This window comes from Triticum urartu, chromosome 1A (assembly GCF_056163025.1).
Source record: "Triticum urartu cultivar PI428250 chromosome 1A, HENAU_Tu73, whole genome shotgun sequence".
NCBI lineage: Eukaryota > Viridiplantae > Streptophyta > Magnoliopsida > Poales > Poaceae > Triticum > Triticum urartu.
The window spans coordinates 562,331,043-562,348,422 of NC_141873.1; the positions used below are offsets into that span (position 1 = coordinate 562,331,043).

Genomic DNA, 17,380 nt, shown 5'->3' on the forward strand with positions numbered 1-17,380 from the left:
CAACGATGCAGACTGCGTCTGTCATTCCACAAAACACAATGAATAATGGCTTGGCGCAAGGCACTTCACAAGATGTTTATGATGCACAAAGGCAAATGGCAGGCAGGCAGCAACAGCAACAATCTTAGCAATTAATTTATCACCAGCATCAACAGCCTTCTCTGCAGAGTCAGCAGCCCAATATTCCTTTACAACAGCAGCAACAACAGTTGATGGGACAACAGCCAAATTTACAACAAAATCAGCTAATGGGTCAATAGAATGGTGCTGTGATGATGCGGCAGCAACAGAGGCTAGCAGTTCAGTCAAATAATCTTTTGAATGTGCAGCAAACACATCAGATGTTGAGCCAGCAGTATTTGCCTTTGTATCAGCCACAACAATTGGGCTCTCAGGCAAACATGTCGAGTCTACAGTAGCATCAACAAAATCAACAGTAGCAGCAACTTTTTGGAACTGTGCCTAATGTGTCAAACATGCAGTGGATGCATATGCAACAAACAAAAGCTCAGCAACCACAGCAACAACATGCTCAGCAGCCACCAATGGGTTTGATGCAACCTCAGTTTCAACACAATCAACTTCAACAATTGCAACATCTTATGCCACAGTTCCAGTCTCAGCCTAACCAACTACAAGAGCAATTAAGGATGCAGCAGCAATCCTCCATGCAGCAAAGACTTCAAACTTCAGGAGCCATGCTCTTGCAACAAAATAACATGGATTAGCAAAACCAGTTTATTCAGGCACAGAGGGGCCTTCAAGAAGTTCCCTCTAGTAGTAAGTTTTCACTTTTCACATATACTTTTTTTGTAGATCCATCATATGCTCTTATGGTTCTCATCTTCTTTTTCTTCATGTTCTTATATCAATCTTCCTGTTGTCACCTTACATTCCTTGTGCGGTTTAAACTAGCTTAACAATCTGGCCTCTCATTATTTTTGCCTTACTTACATAGAAAAGTTAAGTGAAAAATGTGTGTTGTTCATCAGGACCCCCACACCCTTACTTATCGTGCTAACAATTACGTTGGACTATAATACAAGGTTCGTATGAGACTACAACTGGAATTTTTGGATCCCAACTCTTATTGAACCCTTAGGGCACTCCCGGTGCATTGTATCTTGTGTTGTATCATATGCATTAAATATGTGTAGATATAACTCTTCCAATGGCTTATATCTTAGTGTTATATCTAATGGAGCTGCCATTTAATATGTTTTGTGGGAGGAAAAAAATATTATTGGTTACCTGATAAGAGTTGTATTTTCATAAGATACAACAATATCTCTCTTTTTCCTCACTAACTAGGCTACTTCAACAGTATTTGGACTTCCGCACAGATGGCATGTTTTAGATACAACCGACATTATTGCACTGGGTTTGCCCTAAGTACGACTCAAAACAGTTTATGAAATTAATGTGATGCTACATGAACTAGCTTGAATGTTCTTTGAAACTTCTTTGAAGATGATAACCAGATTCATAATTCAGATGCAATTATATGATTTTTGACAAGTGAAATGCGCCACAGGTCCTAGAACTATCGAGTGGTGTGAAGTTAGTCCTAAAGCTTCAAAACTGCATTTCAATCTTTTTTTGCCTGAACTACGGTGGATAGATGGACAGCTTGAAGATGGGATTATATTGCGATGTTTAGTGATCCAGTACTCTGTAATCATATGTTGACTAAACTGACCCTATTGATCTTCAGTGACTTCTGTTCAGCACATTGGTTTTTCTTATTTGTTGGAATTTTTCTGGAAAAATGCTACTGTGCGATAATCATATTGACTAAGCTGACCATATTGATCTTCTGTGATTGTTTGATTTGGTTCACAAGTTCTCCAATTGCCCCTGCATTCCATCCTACGATGTTTTTTTTCTTTTTCTTTTTGAAAAGGAGGTTAAACCCCCAGCCTCTGCAGCAATGCCTACAATGTACTTGTAGCTTGTTATTTGTTGGCTTTGTTCATTTTATCCTGATACTCTTTGCCAATCTTGCTTTTTATGCAGCATCTGCGGACTCTACTGCTCAAACAGGCTATGCAAGTACAGGTGATTGGCAAGAGGAGATACATCAAATGGTAAGACATGATACTGATATCATCCTTTTTGGCACTCCCTTTCTTGGTACTTCCTAAAATTCGTAGACAGTGGCCCCTAGAACAAAGATGTTGAGATTGCCCTGATCTTGATTGTTAGAAGATGAAACTACCCACCATGTTGGATGTTGGGGCCTTTTACTTTTGCACTTCATGTTGTCTATCTCTTTTTCTTTTGGTCCGTGTTCCAAGAAATTCCTCTTTTGGAATTTCATACAGCAAGTGTGTAGATGCACTACATTCTGGTATTCCACTTGTAAGATATATATTATATGTATACGGAATTCTGTTTGAATGCGGAGTATGGAGCATACAACCATACAGTGTATCTAGATGTAGTAAAGTCTCAAGGCAGATAGCAATCTTTATTAAAGCTATTTTATTTATTGGGCATCATAGTTTCTTATTTTCTTCTAGATTTATGTGCTGCTAAAAGCTACTTGAAATATCTTGCCAATGCCATATTTTCTGACTTAATGACAAACCATGGTCTATTAGCTGTTCTGTTTTCATCTCTATATTGCTTCTGCACCAAATTAATGTGTATGTGGTCTTTGTTGTCGACAGATTAAGAGGTTAAAGGACCAATACTTTGCAGAACTCAGTGAATTATTCAATAAGATGTGTGTGAAACTACAGCATGTTGACAGCATTATTCCACCTCAAATATCATCTGAGCAGTATGATAGAATGAAGAGCTTTAAAACAATGTTGGAGCGCATATTACAAATGCTGCAAATTGGTAAAAGTAGTGTCCAACCTGCTATGAGGGACAAAGTTCCTCGATATGAGAAACAGATTATCAGTATCTTGAACTCACAAAGGAAGCCAGTGCAGCCACAAATACAACAACAATTCCAGCCACCTCCAGGTCAAGCTCCTAATTCTAGCATTTCACAGCAGCTACAACCTTCCCAAAATTTGCAGTAGCATGATAGTCATACTAATACTCAAAATTTGTTAAGTATGAGCACCAGATTACAGTTCTCTAGTGTAGCTGGTATCCAGCATGTACCTGTGCCTCGAACAATCCTTCTGTAGTTTAAACTAGCTTATCACACTACTGCAGCAATGCCTACCAGTGGTGGTTGCAATAAGGCTACCAGTGGTGGGTAGGGCACCTCGCCACGGTATCCTGACACTGGTAATATGTTACCTGTGGCGGGCGTCATTTCACCCATGGTTGGCAACCTATTACCAGTGAGGGCTGGCCTATTCACCCTTGTATGTGGCACATTAGTGGCGGCACGTTCTCCCACCCACCACCGGTAACCTCCCCCTAGGTGAAAAATGAACGCTGCCACGGCAACGTAAATCACTACCATGTCAGATTTTTTTGCTGTCGTGGCAGCGTTTTTGCACACATTACATTATATATGCATCGCATTACATAGATAAATTGATTTATCACATTATACATGCATCCAACTACCTAGGAACTATACTAGAACTAATTAGAAGTAGGAACTAGGAACTACATCTTGTAACTATACTGGGAGCTATATACTAGAACTAATCAGAATTGCATAACTAAGAACTATATCTTTTAACTATACTAGAACTAATTAATGAGTTGAATTTAAGATTTGCGTCATGAGAATCAAATCCCTAGGCCTCGAGATTGAATTTCTGATCAACAGGGAGAAGAGGGAGAGAGCTTACTATGGTGGCTGAGGCTGAGGCACCCGATGACCGAGTTGGGCAGGACCGGGCGGCGGTGAGGGTGGTCCGGGCACGCGTGACTGGCGAGGGTGGCAACCGTGCAAGCAAGGCGAGGGTGATGGGCAGCTAGGGATTTGGGCAAAGGAAGAAGGGGAATTTGGCCAGGTCCCTGTGTGGCCTAGGGTTAAATGGAATGAACTTACCGGAGGTGTTGTGGGGGTTGATTTAATCATAAAGTAATTAAGTGGAATGAACTTACCGGTGGTTGAAGGGTCTAACAGTTTGGGTAATAGTAGTTTGGGTAATAGTAGACAGGACCAGCCAATGGTTGTTTTCTAAGGCCCACAACGGATATTGTTTTTGCAATTTCCCATACAATATCATAAAACCATAAAACGCTAAAACCCAAAATACCCTAAACCTCTAAAAATGACAATAAATACCTAAAAATGTACCAGTGGTGGGTGGCAAGAGAGCCTGCAATTGATTTGTAAAGTATCAGTGGCGGTCGTCATATTTTAACCGCCACAGGTAGTTTGAGCTCAGATATTAGCCCATGGCTAATTTGGGCCAATCTGGGTGGGTCGGTAGCATAGACTGCCACTCGTAACTCAATTACTAGTGGTGGGCGGGCCAACACACTCTCGACTGGTAAGTTTGTCCCACGGCTAATCTGGGACCATAATACCAGTGGTGGGTGCGAAGTGATGCAATTAAGCAGTATTGTCGATCTGGCCTCTCATTATTTTGGACATGGCTAGCCAGCGCCCATGTGTTCATTGGGGCTGACGAGCAGTTGCCCATATACGGAAAGTCGGTCTGTCACTTTCCCAAAAAAGCAAAACTAGTGTCCCCCACTACGTGATTCCAAAGCTAGCCGAATCCAGAAGGGAAAGTACTCTACGTCTTCACCTTACAAGGAAATCAACTACGATTCTATCCCACATGTATTTATTTGGGTTTCAAAAATTTTAAAAATCTATAATTTTTGATTCACACGTCGGAACTCAGATCTGTTTTCACCGCTGGGTTTCTTGCGACGAGTTCTTCAAAACTAGATCCCATATGGGTAGGTTTGGACAAACTTTTTTCGTGGGTAACTTTGGGTGGTATTGAGGCAACTTTAGTGCTATAGGAAGCAACTTCTTTTTTCCTAGTATGATTGCCTAACAACAAAAAATCCTATGGAGGCAACTTTAATGCTATAGAAAAGTAATTTCTTCTTAGTTTGTCTAGCATGACTGCCTACAATAGAAAGTCCTTATATTGTTAGCTACCATTACTATCAAGTGAACTAGAGTCACCATCAAGCTGCCTACCATAACTAGCAATAGAAGACAACAGAGCATCAACTGTAGACGACTTCGGAATATTATAGGCAATTTAGAAACAACGACATATGAGCAAGAACCGCAGGCAACTTAAAAGCACTAGTGAGCGAGTTAGGTGAATGTCGGGCAAAATTAACTAGAACACAAAATTTGGTGAAGTTGGCTATTTTTAGCACTAAAGTTGCCTCTAGTAGAACGAAAAATGGTTAGGAAGGTTATGTGATGTTATCTACCTCTCAAAGTTGTTCACTATTAGTAGTGAGTGGTCTATTGTTGCCGATCATAACTAGCAATGGCAGACAATAGAGCATCGACGACAGGCGACTTCATTGTATTATAGGCAATTTAGAAATAACGACATACGAGCATGAATGGTAGGCAACTTAGAAGTAGCGGTGAGCAAGTTAGGAGAATGTTACACAAAATTAACTAGGAGATCAAATGTAGTGAAGTTGCCTACTTTGGTGAACTAACTAAAGTTGCCTCTAGTAGAAGGAAAGTTGCTTATGAAGGTGATGTGGTGTTACCTACCTCTTTTTTGAAAGTTGTTCGTTATTACTAGTTAGTCGCTTATAGTTACTAATTAGTTGCTTTAATAGAGTGGTTTCTTTTGTTTAGCACTACAATTGCCTCATCTAACATCAAAGTTGCTTTTGAAAAAAAAATCGAAACATATCCGTATGGGTTCACGTTTTGAAGAGCTAGTCGTGACCTGGCTAGCCAGTGCCCACGCTCTTAGTAGCGTTGGCGGGCACACAATCCCCCACAAGGCTCTCATACAATCCGTCCCCACTTAGTTTCCAAATTTAGAATCATTATAGGCAACTTAGATCCCACATTTTTTTTCTGATGTTGTAGCCAACTTATATCCCTTGATGGACAACTTCCATAGTATTGTAGGAAATTGAGGATCACCCCTAGGGAACTTCGTAGCGATGTAGGCAACTAGGTTTTTGAGGTCGACAACTTAGGAGCAATCTTAGGCAACTTTTCACTCTATGGTAAGCAACTTCCATAGTATGGTAGGCAACCAAACTATCAACAACTTAGTTTTTGATATATGCAATGTAGCAACCATGTTAACCACTTATAACACTACTGCACACAACTAATTAGAAGGCTACTAGGTGAATTCACTAATACACACAGTGCAATTAAGTTGCTTCTTTGTAGCGCCAAAGTTGCCCAATGTAGCATCAAAGTTGCTCTAAAAAAAGTTCGTCAAAATATACCCATATGGGATCTAGTTTTGAAGAACTCGTCGCGAGAAACCCAACGGTGAATATGAATCTCAATACCGATACTCTAATCAAAAGCTATGACATTAAATTTTATAAAACCCAAATAAATGCACGTACTTTTCCTTTCTTGATTGATGTGTGCAAAATAGGGAGCGTTAGAAGGGATGAGGACCAGATACTTTCCCTTTTTGTAGTGTAATGATGACACGGGATGCCAATTACCCTTTATAGCAGGTCTGCTCGGATGCACCCCGTGCCGTGTGAGTTTTTTGTTGTGTACTGCGTGCGCTCAGGAAGCCCAATTAGTGCAGCTGCACTAAGAAGCATTTGGGCATTATTTTTACCTTACACAGAAAAGTTTAGGGGAAAATGTGTGTTGTCCATCAGGACCCCAACACCCTTACTTATCGTGCTAACAGTTACGTTGGACTATAATACAAGGTCCTTATTAGACTACAACCTGGAATTTTGGATCCCAACTCTTATTAAACCCTTAGGGCACTCCGGGAGCATTGTATCTTGTGTTTTATCATATGCACTAAATACGTGTTTAGATACAACTCTTCCAGTGGCTAATATCTTATTGTTGTATCGAAATGAGCTGCCATTTAATATGTTCTGTGAGGGAAAAAGACTAATTATCTTGGGTTACCTGATAATGGTTGTATCTTGGTAATATACATTCTCTCTCCTTTTCCTCACTAACTAGGCTTCAACAATGGTATTTGGACTTTTGCTTAGGTGGGATGTTTTAGATACAATTGGCATCATTACACTGGGTTTTCCCTAAGTACGACTCAAATAGTTTACATGAACTAGCTTGAAAATATTTGAAACTTTTTTGGAGATGACAACCAGATTCATTTCAGATGCAATTATATGTTTTCTGACAAGTGAAATGCACCATAGGTCCTAGAACTATCGAGGGGGTGGCAAGTTAGTCCTAAAGCATTAAAACTGCATTTCACACTTTTTTTACCTGAATTACGATGGATAGAGAACAGCTCGAAGATTGAATTATATATTGTGATGTTTAGTGATCAAGTACCGTGTAATAATCATTTTGACTAAACTGACCCTATTGATCTCTGACTTTTGTTCACCACAATGGGTTTTCTTATTTGTTGGAATTTTTTCTGGAAAAATGCTACTGTGCAATAATCATAATGACTAAGCTGTCCATATTCATCTTCTGTCATTGTTTTATTTGGTTCACAAGTTTTCCAATTGCCCCTGCTTGTAGCTTGTTATTTGTTGGTTGTTCATTGTATCCTGATACTCATTGACAACCTTCTTCTCCATGCGACATCTGTGGATTCTACTGCTCAAACAGGCCATGCAGGTGCAGGTGATTGGCAAGAGGAGATCTATCAAATGGTAAGACATGATACTGATGTCATCCTTTTTGACACTACCTTCCTTGGAACTTCCTAAAATTCGTAGACGGTGGCCCCTAGAACTAAGAGGTTGAGATTGCCCTGATCTAGATTGTTGGGGCCTTTTACTTTTGCACTTCATGTTGCCCATCTCTTTTTCTTTTGGTATGTGTTCTAGAAATTCCTCTTTTGGAATTTCATACAGCAAGTGTGTAGATAGATGCACTACATTCTGGCAGTCTTTATAAGATATATATTACATGTATGCGGAATTCTGTATGAATGTGGAGTATGGAGCATACAACCATACAATGTATCTGGATGTTGTAAAGTCTCAAGGCAGTTAGCAATCTTTATTAAAGATTTTTTTTATGGGCATCATAGTTTCTTATTTTCTTCTAGATTTATATGCTGCTAAAAGCTACCCCCTCTGTAAACTAATATAAGAGCATTTAGATCACTAAAATAGTGAGATCTAAATGAAACGCTCTTATATTAGTTTACAGAGGGAGTACTTGAAATATCTTGCGAATGCCATATTTTCTGACTTAATGACAAACCATGGTCTATTAGCTGTTCTGTTTTCATCTCTATATTGCTTCTGCACCAAATTAATGTGTATGTGGTCTTTGTTGTCGACAGATTAAGAGGTTAAAGGACCAATACTTTGCAGAACTCAGTGAATTATTCAATAAGATGTGTGTGAAACTACAGCATGTTGACAGCATTATTCCACCTCAAATATCATCTGAGCAGTATGATAAAATGAAGAGCTTTAAAATAATGTTGGAGCGCATATTACAAATGCTGCAAATTGGCAAAAGTAGTGTCCAACCTTCTATGAGGGACAACGTTCCTCGATATGAGAAACAGATTATCAGTATCTTGAATTCACAAAGGAAGCCAGTGCAGCCACAAATACAACAACAGTTCCAACCACCTGCAGGTCAAGCTCCTAATTCTAGCATTTCGCAGCAGCTACAACCTTCCCTAAATTTGCAGCAGCATGATAATCGTACTAATGCTCAAGCAAGTTTGTTAAGTATGAGCACCGAATGACAGTCCTCTAGTGCAGCTGGTATCCAACATGTACCTGTGCCTCGAACAATCCTTGTGTGTAGTTTAAACTAGCTTATCGCACTACTGCAGGAATGCCTACCAGTGGCGGCTGCAATAAGGCTACTAGTGATGGGCAGGGCACCCTGCCACGGTAACCTGACACTTGGTAATATGTTACCAGTGATGGGTGCCATTTCTCACCCGTGGCTGGTAACCTATTATCAGGGGCGGGCTGGCCTACTCACCCGCAATTGTTACGCGGCACCATACCTGGCCATGGGATACCCGGCCCGGCCAGCCCAACCTGACCCGGCCACAAAAGCCCGACCCAGTCTGGTCTTGCCCATGGGCCAGGCCTGTGCCTGAAATCTAAGCCAATGGCCGGGCCGGGCTTGGGATTGGCATATTTGCATTTTAGGGAAGAGGCTCGACCTGAGGCCTGACGGGCTTTTCCTCGGATGGGCCGGGCTTGGGCCTGAAATCTAGGCCCGATGGCCGGGCCAGGCCTGGGCCAAGGTTTTCTGCTTCGGGTTTTGTTAGGCCCGCCCTGGCCCGACGGATGGCCAGGTATACGCGGCACACTACTGATATCATCCTTTTTGCACTCCCTTTGTTGGAACTTCCTAAAATTTGTAAACAGTGCCCCTAGAACAAAGATGTTGAGATTGCCCTGATCTAGATTGTTAGAAGATGAAACAACATGCCATGTTGGATGTTGGGTCTTTTACTTTTGCACTTCATGTTGCCCATCTCTTTCTTTTTGGTATGTGTTCCAACAAATTCCTCTTCTGGAATGTAGATGCACTACATTCTGGCATTCTTCTTATAAGATATATATTATATGTATACGGAATTCTGTATGAATGCGGAGTATGTAGCATACAACCATACAGAGTATCTAGATGTAGTATAAAGCCTCAAGGCAGTTTAGCAATATTTATTAAAGCGATTTTATTTTAAGGATATTATAGTTTCTTATTTTGTTTTATATTTGTATGATTCTAAAAGCTACTTCAAACATCTTGCGGGTGCCATATTTGATTCTACTAGCTGTTGTATTTTCATCTCTATCTAGTTATGCACCAAATTTATGTGCATGTGGTCTCTTGTTGTTTCACAGATTAAGAGCCTGAAGGATCAATACTTTGCAGAACTCAGTGAACTGTTCAATAAATTATCTGTGAAGCTACAGCATGTTGACAACATAATACCACCTCAAAATCCTTCTGAAAAGTATGACAGAATGAAGAGCTTTAAAATAATGTTGGACTGTATATTACAAATGCTGCTAATTAGAAAGAGTACTATCCAACCTGCTATGTGGGACAAAGTTCCTCAATACGAGAAACAAATTATCAGCATCTTGAGTTCACAAAGGAAGTAGTGCAGAAAAAAAAGGAAGCTAGTGCAGTCACAAATACAGCAACAGTTCCAGCCACCTTCAGGACAAGCTCCTAATTCTAGCATTTTGCAGCAACAACAGCCTTCCCAAAATTTGCAGCAGCATGATACTCATACTAATACTCAAGCAAGTTTGTCAACTATGAGCACCCAATTACAGTCCTCTAGTGCAGATGGCATCCAGCATGTACCTGCGCCTCCAACAAGTAACTTCGGTGGCCCCATGCAGCCAAACGATGCAAACATATAGCATCAGGTTGGTTCTAATTTGTAGGCAATTTCAATTCTTTGCAGCATGGTTCGTTGAGTGGTGCATTACGATAGGGAAGCACTGGGTCGATGCAGGGAACAATGAATACATAACTGCAGACAAGTAGTGGCATGTTATATCACAACCCAATGGGTACGCCAACCTAGTGGTAACTCCGTGTAAGCAAATGCAAGTTCATTACAGCAGCTGAAGCAGCAACAGCAGGATCATCATATGATGCAGTGTCAGCAAATAAAGCGTCAGATGTTTCAACAGTACCAGCAAAAGCAACAAATGCTTCAACAGCAGCTCCCAATACAGCAACAATTATAGAAACAACAAGTACAGATGCAGCTTCCACAGTTTCATGCTGGAGATGATGTTAATGAGTTAAAGGTTAGGCAAGGAACTGCAATGAAACCTGGAGTTTATCAACAACACTTTGGCCAATGCAGTAATTATTATCATCATCAGAGTTGAAACAGAGTGGTGTTTTCCCAATTTTGTCACCACAAAACTTCCAAGCATCATCCCCACAAATTTCGCAGCATTCTCCTCATGTAGATCAGCACAATCCGTTGCCATCTCAAGTAAAGACTGGGACACCATTGCATTCAGCTAACTCACCATTTCTTCCATCGCCATCCCAATCTGTCGCCCTCTCTCCCATGCAAGTGGATTCAGACAAACCACACTCCAATATACCATCACTTACTAATACTGGCATGCTGGACATCAGAAAACATCGCTAGCGCCCCAGACACAAAACCCCATTAAGGTATTAAGATACTCTGTACATGCTTACCAACCTGTTAGTAATATACATTAGATTAGTGTGTTATTCCATCTCGGTATAACATTACTTGTAAATTAGCTTCGACAACTTTTTGATTTTTCAGTCTGAACAAAAGTTTGGTACCCAACCCAGGACAGTGTGCTTTAATACTTTTTGATTTTTCAGTCCAAGCATGTGCAATTTGAATTGCAAAACCCCATGGAGGTTTTAAGATACATGACTGCGAACCTAACTAATATTTACACTAGCTTAAATATGTTATTCCATCTTGGCATAACTAAACATGTAAATTGCCTTTGAGAAGTTTTTCATTTTAATCGTCTAAATGGGTTTTTTGTGCTTTTTAATGTGATGAGTCAATATTAAATTAGGATGCTACCTCCCCCAAGGATTTACTTGTTGTATGAGTGCCTACACGTGAATCTTGCAGGACTAGTGATGGGTCTGCAAGTGCCTCACTCTTATTGTCCTTTTCCCCTATTCTTGTTAGATGTGGTGCTGTTAGTAGAGTTGATACCAAATTATATACGACCTTACTTGTTTTTTCAGATCAACCTCCTTGGAAGCAAAAGTTGTGGTTGATTCAGGCAGACTTCTGCCACTGCAACAACCATGCACAAATGGTGCTGCCGGTGGATGCACTTTCGGCTGTTCCAAGTGCTACTACTATACGATGCAAAAACAATTCTTTAACTGCATGGCGCACGCACACTCATGAGTATCCTTGGATCCTGATGTAACTATCAAGTCCCCCGCCTTGTGATATCCTTCTGGTCGCTCCTTGAACCAAAATCGCTGCAATGAGAAACCAACCAGGCCAATCCTTTTCTGCCTTAACATATATGGTATGCGCTGTACTCTAGTGTTTTTTGTTCAGTTTGTATCATACCCTGGCAGAACGATTGGAAGTGCTTAGTTACAAATTTCTTCTGTTGGTCCCTTTGGCAGAAATTGTTGAGTGTTTGCTTTGCAAAGATAAAGATGCTGCTCGTCCGGCTTGCTTGAATTCTTTTTTGCTTGCTGTTGGAGCATGGGCACAGTTGGAACAGGGTGGAGGCAACTCGGCACCAGATCATGGATGTGGAGGGAGGCGGTGATTGACAGTTGCAAAAGGTGGGGAGGGTGGACGCTGGCGGCGCGGATGGAGGATCAAGGCTATCACCAGGAACTACCAATTACAGACTGGTGCCAGGCCTTGAAGCACACAGCATGCTTTCTAAAGGGGGCACCCTAGGAATCAGACTCCTATCAAACCGGTCGCTAGCGATTTGGTGCATTCTAGTCGTCTGATCTTTTGGCTAGATTCCTTTGTTAAATACCTGATTTGTTGATAACTTGCTTCCGTGAAATCTGCTGCTTCCTGATCGTTGTCTCCACAATCTGCGATCTGTTTCCTAAAACTGCTTCCTAGAATGGCTTGAAATTCCATTCTATGATCCTGAAAAATATGGTTATTTCTCACAAGTAAATCCTGTTATTAATTACGAAATTGATAAGATATGTTTCCTTACTCATGGTATAACATGGTTTTAATAAACTTTTAATACCACAGAAGCATTCTTCCGTACTATCGGAAGCATCTTTTTCTTGTGATTTATACTTGCTTCTGTCTACCAATGAATTGGCTTCCATGATGAAATAAACTTGCTATAATTGCATATGAATCTGTACTTAAGTGGTGATTTGTTTTACTAAAAAAACATTGAAATTGTGTTTCTGTCAACTGGAAAATTGCTTCTAAACAAATAAGACGTTCCACAGGAAGAATCATTATAATGAGTACAATTGCTTCAAACACATCAGCGATGTATGTGTTTCCAGGAAATAAAAGTGTGCTCAGTTTGATTTTGCTTCCATAGTTTCATGAGAAACAAGCATCCATGACAAACAATTTACACCCAATCGTTTCTTACAAACTGGATGTTGCTTCTACTAGTTTCCCTACTTGCTTATGTATGGGATGTGACAATGTGGCCCTCAAGCTGGCTGTTGGCGTAGTAACTCAAGGCAGGCATTATCTTGGCGCCGATGTGACACACTAGGAGCTGCATATCAGTTTTCTTCCGCCGGCTTGAAGAAATAACTAGTCAATGCGGTGGTGATTCAAACAGTGCTTACAACAATGTCCAAATCACCTGAAGCAAAACGTCATTCCAACTGAAGCAACAAAAGGTTTGAATGGAAGCATATAAGCAAGGTATGTTTGGTGAACTAGTGTGGAAAAACATATGTATAATCGAACCACATAATTTAGCATTTCAAAGCAATAATAAGTAAGATGGAAACATACATATACAATTATGTACTCCAGCAAATGGATTGGCAAACGTGTCATTGCAATTGTCTTAAGCATTAAAGCATAGGGTTACAACCGAGGATAGAGAGACCGCCTGAGAAGATATATGCAATGAAATATAAATAGATATGGATTAACTATAGAATATATATGCATTATCACTAGAAAGAAAAAGATAATTACAACCTGAAGTGGCAATGCAAGGAAATGCAATTATACAAGTGATGAGAAATATAATGAAGCATGTCTGTTCAATAAAAATAAAATAAAAATCTACAAACAATGGAAACACATATACTAAATCAAGAAGCATGATTGCAGTTCTATCTATACATAAAAAAACATGAATGCTCCGAAGCAATGGACTTTACATCTGTACATCTACGAAACATGGCAAGAGAGTGAAGCTCCATTGCATGGAAGAAGTATCTGTATGTAAGACACCTAGGAAGTATAGATGTAATGAAAAAATAATATGTACAGCGAGCAAGCATGGCAATAGATTGAAATCCAATCGTACATGCCAAGGATGGTAGATGCAGCAGTACATAGGAAGCTACCTAGAAGCATGGAAGTAGATTGAAATTCTGCTGTACGTAGGAAGCATGAATGCATGAAGCAAAAAAGATTGCTATCACTATATAAACAAGGCGTACTGGAAGCACAAAAACATGAAGATGCAAAATAGCTTGCCACTGATATCGAGTGCAGAATTTATATTCTACAAACGTATCTCATCTAATCTAATTGGAGGTTTTGTGAGCTTACACCAACTAGAATTCTTCAAATACATGAATGATAACAGATTCACACAGATCCCACCGCTGGTGAATCTCCCAGCCACATCCTTTATGAAGACCTACACGGATGCCTAGATCGGCGACGACGCTGCAGCTAGGTAGGGATGTGATCAAATACATACTGTATCAGCTAGAAAATCCTTATTTTCGGGGTGGCAAAGTTGGGCAGTGATCCTGGAAATCTCCTCTGGAACTAAAAGGGATGTTGATCAAATACATATCAGCTAGAACATCCTTATTTTCCGGGTGGCAAAGTTGGGCAGTGATCCTGGCAATCTCCTCTGGAACTGAAACAAGGAGCTCCCTGCGCATTGAGGCAGCAAAAGCAGTGATGGGCATTTGGTTCACCTTTGGTGTTACAATCCCTTGCGACACACCATTTTATGGTAAGTTTGCTCTCATCTAATGATGAGGCCACCATAGTCGCGTTGTCATGGCCATCTTCGTAGGTGCTCTTGGGGTCGGAACGACCTGTTGCATATGACATTATATGGTTGTCAGTGCACAGTAGGCAAGTATCTTATGTACATACAGAAACAATAGTTTTGAAAGATAGTGGGCAGGCTGCAAGGATATAAGCAATATGATAGTGAAGATGTGCTTACATTGCCCAACCATGACAAGGCACCTGACAAAGAAAACAGCAACCACATAGACTACGCTGCTCCTCTTCATATTTTCAATGAACTGTATACGAGATATGAGATAGTTAGAAGCAATCAGAGGCAATAACCACAATCCCCTCTCACCTCGGTATATATAGAGGGTAGGGCTGAAGTCGAGCCGAGTTCAGTCCGAGCCACGCTCTGGCTCGCTCTGTATGGGTGTCTTTGCTCGGTCCAGCCCAACCACCAGAAAACAATGCATCCCTTTACAGTGAGTAAACAGTAGCTTTTTTTGTGTGTCTTTTGTTGTTTTGATTGCAAATTAAGACTATATATTGAATATTTAGCAATATATTAATTGCTAAAGAAATAGCAGATCAAGCACCATATATTGCTAATAATGATCAAAGTGTTGAAAACTAAGCATATACATCTTGATGTTGTCAAGTACTCCCTCCGTTCCAAAATAGATGACTCAACTTTATACTAACTTTAATATAAAGTTAGTAAAAAGTTGGGTCATCTATTTTGGAACGGAGGGAGTACATGATTTGGTGCTCTTCACCTCTGTGTTACAACCAATTAAAAATTGACAAGTCTATACTTCGGACTTCTGCAGACGCAAAAACATGTTGCAGTCACTGCAGTCTAGAGGCTAGAGACTAGCACAGTTTAGCATTTCATTCTTGAGCAGATAAAGCTAGCAGCAAGAACGAAACTACCAGATGCCAGGTGATGTATCATCAACCCAGTCAAGTTACAACCAGGCTTCCTATGTTAAAATGAGAAGCAAATATTCTCAAGCACATGTACAGAAGTACTCCCTCCGTCCCATAATGTAAGACATTTTTTAAAACTACACTAATGTCAAAAAAACGTCTTACATTATGAGACAGAGGGAGTAAGAATCAAAAGCTTCACTACTTGACACCATGTACATCTCCTACCCAAGCTGCACAAGCCTCTGCTCTGTGGCGGCTCTACTCTTGATCCGAGAAAAAAAGTGGGGGCACAGACGAACCTGAGGGGGCCGTTGGCGTCGTTGTCGTGGGAGGGAAGGAAACTTCTTGAGTAGCCGTCGCTCGAATCAGCAAGGGGTTCGGGGCGCTTCCGCTTCCCTGAGATGTAGGGAAGTGGGCACTCGTTCTCGGGGAGCTGCTGGGACGTCTTCTCCCCTAATTGACCAGCGATTCCATAAGTTGAAAGGAGCATTGTTACATTCCATATATGTACAACAAAGAACGGCAGAACAACTATGCAATTTGAGATCGCAAAATTATAACTTTGTACTAAACAAAAGTCACTTATTTTGGGATGGAGGGAGTATGCATTATGTGAGGGAGGCAACTAGATGGCGCGCGGGCGCCATCCCAATTTCCTGGCTCGTGGCAAAAACATACCCAAAATGGAAAGGGGTCGGTCCGTCATGTGATTCCCACCCCTGCACGTGTCCATACCCACACCATGCCCCCAGCTGATCCCCATCACGCACAGGCAAAAGCAAAACAGGGGACAAAATGCCACCACACAAGAAAGGGTGGAACAAACAGGAAAAAGAGGCGGCCATGGCGTCCTGAAGGTTAAGAGAAACAAAAACATAGAAGTCTTCACAACAAGTTATGCAAGCACAGGCGCAAACACAGAAATCTAGGTGTGTTTATTTTGTCACAACCCTGATCTGTAGCAACACTCGTAGTATTCTGATCTGTTTGGCAGAAGACACAGGAATCTCAAAAAATATCCTCCTACCTCTCCCCTTGATTTGATTCTTCAAAGATTCTGGGTACAAGGTCTTTAGAAACTTGAAGCCAGAATTGTCGATTCGTTTTGCCTGTGAGCGATCCTGACCTGCATATATGCATAGGAAATGTTAGGTTGGCTTGTGCACAACTGAATTGTAATAAGTTGCTTCACATATAGTTGGTTTATAAGTAAAAATATTGTTGGTTGCTTGCCTTTCACGACAAAATGACCTATATGTTCCCCAGATAGTACTATGCCAGTTTGTTTGTGTGAGAACTTTTTAGAATGCACCATTTTTGTGTGGAAAAAGCAACTTTACTCTAAAATCCAGATTTATAAATGGATCATCTTAACATGAAATGCAAATTAACATGCTTGTGGCCTAGGCAATGTACTATACCATCTAGGCAAGCTAAATTAGATTGTTCCAGCTACTACATTACTGGAAAGAAAACTGATATGCCCCAGTAGTAAAAATTACCAATTCAGACAAGGATCCTCTTTGTGCTATTGTGGAACATGGAAAACTTGCTACAAAAATCTGGTGCAAGACACAGCTACTGCATCTTAAATAAGACAATGGATAAGCTACATTATTGCTGGACTGTGGAGAAGAAACTTTACTATGCTAAGTAAGGAACAAAGAAAAGAAGAAAATATCAACGAAATGACTTGAGGAGTTGAGTAAAAATGTCATATCTATCTATCTATCCAT

General features: G+C 40.6%; 1 protein-coding gene, 1 long non-coding RNA gene and 1 pseudogene across 2 annotated transcripts in view; 2 read left to right on the forward strand and 1 right to left on the reverse strand.

Annotated features, from left to right (window-relative positions):
* Nucleotides 1-10,159, forward strand: part of LOC125533131 (putative mediator of RNA polymerase II transcription subunit 15c) — a 14,601-nt gene extending 4,442 nt beyond the window's left edge. The window contains exons 1-6 of the mRNA XM_087531611.1: nt 1-780; nt 2,017-2,087; nt 2,673-2,976; nt 7,673-7,716; nt 8,358-8,661; nt 9,895-10,159. The exon at nt 1-780 is cut by the window's left edge and continues 4,442 nt beyond it. Coding sequence (XP_087387737.1) covers nt 2,085-2,087; nt 2,673-2,976; nt 7,673-7,716; nt 8,358-8,661; nt 9,895-9,899 — 660 coding nt within the window. The 5' untranslated portion in view covers nt 1-780; nt 2,017-2,084 and the 3' untranslated portion in view covers nt 9,900-10,159. The remainder of the gene's footprint in view (nt 781-2,016; nt 2,088-2,672; nt 2,977-7,672; nt 7,717-8,357; nt 8,662-9,894) is intronic.
* On the forward strand, nt 10,093-11,254 carry LOC125533132 (uncharacterized; annotated as a pseudogene).
* A 2,641-nt stretch (nt 11,255-13,895) lies between these two features.
* LOC125539131 (uncharacterized) lies at nt 13,896-16,072 on the reverse strand. The gene is made up of 3 exons (XR_007296679.2): nt 15,944-16,072; nt 14,923-15,004; nt 13,896-14,788 (listed from the first exon to the last, which is right to left on the reverse strand). It is a non-coding gene; the product is annotated as an uncharacterized LOC125539131 (long non-coding RNA).
* Nucleotides 16,073-17,380: the final 1,308 nt, after the last annotated feature.